This window comes from Anastrepha ludens, chromosome 3, assembly GCF_028408465.1.
Source record: "Anastrepha ludens isolate Willacy chromosome 3, idAnaLude1.1, whole genome shotgun sequence".
Classification (NCBI taxonomy): Eukaryota; Metazoa; Arthropoda; class Insecta; order Diptera; family Tephritidae; genus Anastrepha; species Anastrepha ludens.
This window is the reverse complement of record NC_071499.1, coordinates 113,137,411-113,145,984: the sequence shown is the minus strand read 5'-3', so window position 1 is coordinate 113,145,984 and position 8,574 is coordinate 113,137,411. Positions and strand designations below refer to the sequence as shown.

General features: G+C 38.3%; 1 protein-coding gene across 1 annotated transcript; it reads right to left on the bottom strand.

Moving 5' to 3' along the window:
* Positions 1 to 6,478: 6,478 nt before the first annotated feature.
* Positions 6,479 to 8,209, bottom strand: LOC128856714 (uncharacterized). The gene is made up of 3 exons (XM_054092028.1): positions 7,930 to 8,209; positions 7,683 to 7,850; positions 6,479 to 6,746 (listed from the first exon to the last, which is right to left on the bottom strand). The coding sequence occupies exons 1-3, from the start codon at positions 8,161 to 8,163 to the stop codon at positions 6,600 to 6,602; spliced, it is 549 nt and encodes a 182-aa protein (XP_053948003.1). The 5' UTR covers positions 8,164 to 8,209; the 3' UTR covers positions 6,479 to 6,599.
* Positions 8,210 to 8,574: the final 365 nt, after the last annotated feature.

Here is an 8,574-nt window from a genome sequence, read left to right as displayed (position 1 = left end):
AGAATAAACAAATAAATTGCGAAGCAAAGGCATCATTTTGTGTTACGAAATATAAATTTAAAGTTGCTACTGAAAGTGGAAATCACTTTTTGACAGAAAAAATTAGTTCATCACAGCCAAGAATTATCGAAAAATGTGATTTACCCAACAATATATTTGACCCTTTTTTTTCTATATGGAACATAGGGCCTCAAACATCGTTCTTACGTTCCAGATTCCGATTTTCCGCCAAAAAATGTTAAAATACGATACTTATTTCCTTCACTTCGTGTAACCAGAGCAAAGGATATTTAGATACGAACTTCCTTACTAGTGGATCTACCATTTGGAAATCGAAAAAACTTTATTCAACATTTAACATTCTCTTCTCGAATTAAGAAAATATTAAATTTATGATTTCCTACAGTTAGGCGCAGGATTTTTTCAATTTGTGTTGTTTAAGCTTTAAAATAGAGAGCAGAAAACCGACTTAGAGTATGCAATGTGAAGACTTGCATTTTATAACAAAAAAAAAAACCCCAACAACTTTACTCTTACACGAAGGACGTCGGCCGCGTAGAGATAATTTTTGGTTTATCGCGGGTCTAAAAAAGGCAGGAGTTTCTTAAGCATCGATTTCTAAAACCATTCAATTGGAAAAAATTCATTAGGTAGGTAGGTATAGTGGTTGTCAGTTGATACACCTCGGGCTGCTGTAGGCCCATTGTGATACTACCAGGGATGTCCCTTCTCCTCACTCTACATTGACCTTATTGAACCAACCTGTGGTTTTAAAATGTATATCTAACAAGGCTTGTTATTTTTATATTGGCTACTTCTGCCAAGTTATTCAGCGAACTGTTTCCTAAAATATTGAACCTTCTTCTATCCAGAGCCATGCAGCCGCATAGAAATTATTCTATAGTCTCTCCTTCTTCAATGTCTTTACAGCTTCTGCCATAGTCGTTATAGGGTGATCCCAGTCTACTGGCATGCCTGCCAATCAGACAATGCCCTGTTGGGACCCCGAAAAGATTTCTCATGCCTGTTTAGTCTCAACAGTCGGTTTGTGCGGCCCATGTTCCATTCCGGCCACGTCATGCTACTTGTTGCACAGGTCAAGGTCTGAGTCCATAGCCTGTTGCCAGCTCTGATAGTGTGTTTGTCTTTAAACATCTTACAAGTTGCTAAAGGTATAGGTATGTTCGCTTTGTCTGATTGGATTGGTAATGTGGTACCCAATCTTGCTAGTTCGTCTGCTTTGCAGGTGCCTTCTATGTCTCTATGACCCGCCACCCAGAGCAAGTTTATTACAAAGTTATGTGATAGTTCTGTCAAAACGTCGATAGATTCTTTTACTGTCTTCGAGTTAATATTAGGCGATTTGAAAGCTTTTAGGGTCGTTTGGCTATCTGAATATAGGTTTATATCTCCTGTGGTAAGGGCACTTTTATTTAAGGCTAGCAGGCCTTCCCTGATAACCCTGAAATACACTACAGTGATCCGGTAACCGGAATGAGATCTTGGCATTCATTGCCTCAGAGTGAAGGCCTCTGCCCACTTGTTCATTTAGCCTGGAAACATCAGTACAGATACTGGGTTTGCTTCTATTGTCCATTACCCCATTGTCCCAATCTTCTCTCGTTGGGAAAGTTGTGGTAAAGGATGTGTTTACATGCAGCTCTACTGAGTTACAAAAGTCTGTCGTTTGATGTAAGAAGGAGTATTCGTTTAGTATTCTTACTTTACCCCGTCTGTTAGTGGCTAAGTTAAAAGATTCTCTTAACCTAAGTGCCGATTTCGCCTCCAGCTGTTTGCTGTAGGCCTCAATCGGTAATAAGTGCAACATGACATTCATCGCTGCCGTGGGTGTAGCCCTTAGTGCCCCGCTTATGCTGCGATTAGCACCCCTTTGAATACTTTCTAAGCGTTTTACTGTTGTTCTTTTCTAAAGTGTTGGCCACCGAACTAAGACACCGTATACTATTTTTGGGTTTAGGCGCCATTTTGCTCCCACAATTCTTTTGCATACATAGAGTGATGTGGCTGCTTTTTTTACTCTATCATTAGCTTACCTCTTCCCCTATTGACATTCATTACCTCAGTATGAAATATATCGCATTATACCTCATTATTTCAAACAAATAAAACAAGAAAAAGATCAACAAAATCGATAAAGACCTAATCGAATTTTTGCAAGTCTAACACACGACTAATTCGGTCCTTTCGATTTCTCGACTTTTACCTTGAGGACTTGCAAGTTTCCTATTTTCTTAAAAACACCCCATTATAGGAGCAGCTCCCGGTCTTTTAAAGAGCTCAATGAATAGATCAGCCATCGAGCTAGAATATATTTTTGTCGTATTTCTTAGTACCTGGTAGATTTGATTAGATTAGATTTGTGGGGGGTTGGACAAGTCCAAGCACTCAGTCAGTAGACCATTGTACTACACCCGGATAGAAATCAATAGAAAGAATACAGATAGGGAAGATAGAAGGTGGATGGTAAAAACGGATAGATTAGTTTGAGATCACTCTTCCACAAATCTCTTGGATTCATTGATGAATTTTAAGAGATCCGGAAAAGGAAGAGCATGAACTTTGTCCATACTCAGTGTATCGCAACCCAATATCCTAAGTCTGATTCTGGCAAATATAGGACAGCTACAGAGAAAAATGCTCTGCAGTGTCGTCATTCTCAAGACAGGATAGCCATATCGGACTGTCCACGACCCCCATGGTAGCCATATGCTGACCACAGACGTTGTGCCCTGTGATTACACCCACCAGTACTCTCAGATCCTTCCTGCTGAGTTTTAGGAGGAAGGTCGCTGTTTTATCTGTTTGGTTCTTTCACAAAGCACTTGGCTACTCTGCACGAGTTCAACTCAGACCAACGACCTCTGTGAGTAGACCTCATGAAGTCGTCAATCCATAGTTGAATCGCTGCGGAATTGACACCTAGAAAGGGTTCAGAGCCTAGTGGCATACTTGCAGAGCCTTCATTTGCCAATTCATCAGCCAACTCGTTCCCTGCAATACCCAATATCCAGGCACCCAAATAAGACTAACTTTGTTGTGTTTTGCAACACTGCTCAGTTTTGTCTTACATTCACCGACCAACTTCGAAGAGCAGCATGGGTTAGCATAGGCTTTCAGTGCAGTTCTCACTATAAATTCCAATACTGCCACTTTTTCTCAATTAGCCAGTACGCCACATTCAAGATGGCATAGGCTTCCGTAACGAATACTGTGGCCATCTGTCTTGTGGCATAGGAGTACTTACTGTCTTCGACTCAGTACCATCCAGATCCGCTTCCATCCCTGGTTTTGGATCCGTCGATTGATCTCTATCTGGAATCAAAACAGCATACTTCCTACCGAAGCTAACGACAGGCACACAATTGTCCACCGGCATCGAGAACAGTGTGCACCGCTCCGACAACTGGTGGTATATCTGACAGTCGCCAGTGCTTACTTCATTTCCCTAGACTCCATTTAACTTGAGCCTGTACGCCGCCTTCATTGCTTCCTTTCGAATTTGAAGATCTAGAGGTTGCAAGTGCAGAATGGCATTAAGGGCATCACCAGATGTTGTGCTGATGGCACCTGTGATACCCAGCACACACTTCTCTGTAGCCTGTTTAGGGGTTTTACTCTGGAATTAACCATTGTGGCTTTCCACCATACTACAGAGGCTTATGTAATAATGGGTCTAATCAGGATGATGTACAACCAGTGTACTATCGCCGGTCTTAGACCCCATGTCTTGCCAAAGGTTCTCTCACACTGCCAGAAGACTTTTAGTGTTCGAGAGACCTTCTGCTCGACGTGCTTCTCCCAGGTAAGTTTACTATCTAGGATTACTCCTAGATATTTAACCTCAGAAGACAGTTGCAGTGTTATAGCACCTGGTAACCTTTCGTTATTTTCATTCCATTCCACTTTCGGACACTTGACTCCGGCCTACATTAGGTTCCTCTTGTTCTTCAAATGGAGTTTTATGAATTTAGAAGCATTCATTTTGATACTCAAAACTTTTAGGAACTATGATTTTGTTGCTATAAATTATAAATGTACAAGTAATTGGTATGCTTAACTGAGACTCTTTATTGGCTGGCGTCGATGTTACTGAGTGCTTCGATATATCTAAATACAAAGTCAGTGAAATTTGTAGGATTTTATACAGCTTCTGAGAAGGAATTGTGAACAAAATTCCTTAATATACAAAGGATTTAGAGGAGCGTAAGAATTTGGGGAATAGGTTTGTTAAAAAGTTCTAATTGCCAAAAGCGTCTTTTCACAAGGAAATATACCTATACTACTCTAGTAAGTAAAGGTTTAATAAAACTGCTTAAAAAAATAAGGCTCATTACTTTTCAATCAGACCGTGTAAGTCTCAATAAGTCTCTTCAATCATTACACAAATTTCAACCTATATCGTATAAAACTATTTGATCAGCCCTGCTTCTTCATGGACGCTACAACATTTATTGATTATAACGGTTAAGATGTAATATTCGAACTCAAATGAGATTTTAGATTTTATAACTAAATTAAAAAAATAATTCCCAGTTATCGGTAAGATTTCCATTACGGACCACTTTTTAAATACCATTCACGGGATCACTATATTTTCGTGATTTTTCGGGATTTCATATTCACGGCAACCTATACCTATATCTGTGATCAGCATAAGATTCACTACTCCGCAGACAACTCGCGTGGAGGACTCCATTTCTCACCATGAACATCTTTACGAAAAACAATCTTCACAGTTTAAGTCTAACCATCGCGTTTTCGAAAGGTTGAAGTAGATTAAGTGCATCGATTCATCACTGTGGATGAGACTTGGGCCCATCACCATGGTCCTAAATCAAAACAAGAGGCTAAAGAGTGGTATGAACTTGGTTCTTCGGCTCCGAAACGAGTTCGTGTCCAGAAATCGGCTATGAAGGTGTTAGCATCAGTTTTTTGGGATGCAAAAGGAATTTTGCTTGCGGTTGGCTTGCAAACTCTTTCTCTCTCTCTCTCTCTCTCTCTCTCTCTCTCTCTCTTTCTCTCTCTCTCTTAATTCCTGTCCTCCCTAATAGAACATAAGTCCTCCAGAAAAGGCTTCCAGCGGCCATGATCGTTCGCGATGACTTTGACTTCTTTGAAAGATTTCCCAGCAGCATTTCTTTCATTTGTTCCGAGAGTTATTTTCCAAGTGCAGCTAGAGCGTCCTTTTTTCTACTGCCTTACGGGTTCCAATCGAGTGAATGCCTGCATATTTCTGTGGGATCCTTACGAAGAGTATGGCCAATCCACCGCCATTTCCTGTGCTTCCTTTCAGTCTGGACGGGTAACTGCTTGCAATTCGATCAAAGCGCTCTGCTGTTGACTGTTCTAGGCCACAAAACCCGCAATAAACATCTTAAACATTTGTTGACAAAAACTTGCAACTTATTTGCGAGCAAGTCTGTCATGAGGCAGCTCCCACTGTTGAAAATACGGCGCCTTGTATGTGTGGGAATCTATGTAGAATTCCATATATTGGTCTTCGTTGTATGTTGCCTACTGCACCTCCCTCCGCAGAAATTATACTTCTCAGATAGATGAAGTTGTTGACGTTTTGAATACCGGAGTTCATAACGATAAAGCTACTGCTTGGATCTGCGACATTTACTTTAAGCAATTTAGTTTTTTTTTTCACCATTAATCTTCAGTCCGACTTTCTTTGACTCTTTCTCCGAAACGTCGAGCTTCTTCTGCATGTTGGAGTGATTTGTGGACAATAAGCAGATGTCTTCAAGGTGTTCGCTGAAATTCCATTGTATGCCTCTGCGGCATCCGTCTACAGATCTTGAAAACAGGTAATCGAGCACGATAAGGAACAGCATAGGAGAAAAACAAATCAAACTGGTAAAACAATAATTTCTGAATATTATCGTAACCTCTTAGACCAGCTGAAGGAAAAAATTCATGAAAAAGAGCCAGTTTGCAAAAGAAAAAATTCTTCTGCATCAGGACAATGCACTGTGTCACAGGGGCATTTTGACAATAGCTAAAATCCATGAATTAAAATCGAATTGTTGGAGCATCCACCGTATCCAATGGATTTGGCCCATTGCGACTTCCATTTGTTTCCAGACCTAAAAATATTCATGCGTGGAAAGCGTTTTTCATCAAATGATGAGGTCATAACTGATGTTGAAGCGTATTTTGCAGCTCTTACAGATTCTCACTTCAGGGATTGAATTTATAAATTGGGCTTTCGTTCAAATAAGTGTATTGATGTCCCGGGAGACTACACTGAATAATAAAATATATAATAACAAAGTGTACTTCAAACCATAAAATTGTGTGTTTTCTTATCAAATCGCAAAACGTATTGAACCTTCACATAGCTCATATCTTGTTCATTAAGGTAGTGGTCGCTGGAGGTGCACGCCCTCAAACAATCGTCCTTAAAATGTTACCGTGTTTTGGTAAATAAATAAGACTAAAAAAACGTGCTTATATATTTATTAACTTATTCGTTCAGCAGCAGAGAAAAATATGCTATATATTGACTAATACTAAATATATATACATATTTATATACATATGTACTATATTCACAACATGTACTCATTTTGTTAATATGAAATTGTAAGATCCGCTTCTAGACCACCGACGGCTTTCTCGCCATTTTTCAAAACGAAAGTCATCAGATAATCGCCGCTTGGTATATCGTCCCCCAGAAAATCGGTCTCCAAAACATAGTCTTTGTACGTATAAGTACCCTGTGATAAAAAATGAAAATGCGTAAGCGAATTAAAATTTTTGAAACTGTGGTAGATTACATAAATCTGTAGAGTACATAAATCTGAGGAGGTTCCTGACATATAGGTATTACCAATCTATAGCTCTTTCTAAAAAGAATGCAGTCTAATAACCATCATTTGAACATTTTATATCTCCCCATACTCCTTTCTTCTTACCTTATCTGTTTCTTCAACAAACCCTTAAGGGGTCCCGGTGGTCTAGAACATTCAAAAAATCGATTTTTTTTACGTAGGCTTTTAAGAAAATACTATCAAATTTTTGGAAGGTTATTCCCAGTATTTTTGGTTCTACAGCCGTTTTAGTAGGTAGCGTCAGATTCGTCACACGGCCACTCTCAAAACTTTAAACTCAATTATCTCAAAACTACTTTTTTCGGTCTGGAGTTGTCAAAAAAAAAGAACTATTCAACCGAATCGTTTGAAATTTTAATATGTTGTTCACAACATCAATGGCCATCACCCGTACTACAATTATATTATTATTTCAATTATTTAGTTTTTTTATTATTAAAAAACTGAAAACCCCCGATTTTTAAAGTATCAAATTCAAAACCTCGCCATTTCGTAAATTTTTTTTTTCTTTTTTCTAGTACGGGACATAGCTACAGTTATACTGATTAATAATTTGTTTGGTTTTTGTATTTCAGATAAATAGAAGACCCAAAATGGACAACACCGTCCAGGTCCAATATTTTTGGGAGTGTCAACTTCAGCGTAATTTTTAAAATTAAAATAAAATAATTCCATTTTTGTATGTAAAAGAAGTTAAATAAAAAGCCTACAAATTTAAATATCGTTTTTACTTTTTCGTAATGTAAAAAAAAATGCATGAAAATACCCTAAATTTTCGAGCTCTAGACCGGCGGGACCCCTTAAATAATTTTAAGCACAAACCTTTGGGAAGGGACATGTAAAATCCTCCGGTAAGTTCGACGATTTCACCATACCATCGTAGGTGCTCTTAAGGGCCTCTACAAATTGGCAGAAGGGCTTTTGAAATTGAAACACTGTCGGACCACGTCGTTTACTTTCGCGATCGTATTTGTATATTTGCGATTCAATCTGTGTAAAAAAGTAAACAAAGGTACAAATATATATTTCTTTCTGCCATAAATCTTTCCGCCATATATAAACTACTTACCTTTTGTTCATTACCCAAATTATGTTTGCATTCCACGTCCCCTGTAAGACCCAATTGCGATCGTGATATCTTCTTTAAACGCAAAGTATCCCAAGCTATCCACGAATTATCATATTCGGACATTGGTTGAAAGGAATTCAACTCCACATTGGGCTCGCGGCGCTCAGCCTGCAACTGTATAACCTGTACAAATACAAGTAGGTAAATGAACGCGAGTCCCAAGCGATAATCCATTTTGACGGCGCGCGAATTAATTTTATTTCATAACTGAAGTGTTGGTCAGGCTATGCTGATTTTTATAGCGAACGCAGATGAATTGTCGAGGCTGTTGGACACGCAATTTCCTTGTAAATGGGAAAAAACATTATGTATTAAGTTGTAGATGGTAATCAATATTTTTTATAGTAGAGATTGTTGCTGAAGCACCAAAAAAGATATATTTACGTGTTTGCATGTATGCGTGCATGTTTCACAAAAACTAAACGTAGAGAATGTATGTGAAAAAAAAAATATTAAAAAATAAAATAATGTACAAAACAATAAAAAAATAAATAAAAGGTCAAAGTCAAATAAAACGAAATAATGTTAGAAAACAAAATAAAACTGTTAAAAAAAAAATAAAAGGGAATTAAATAAGAATACACT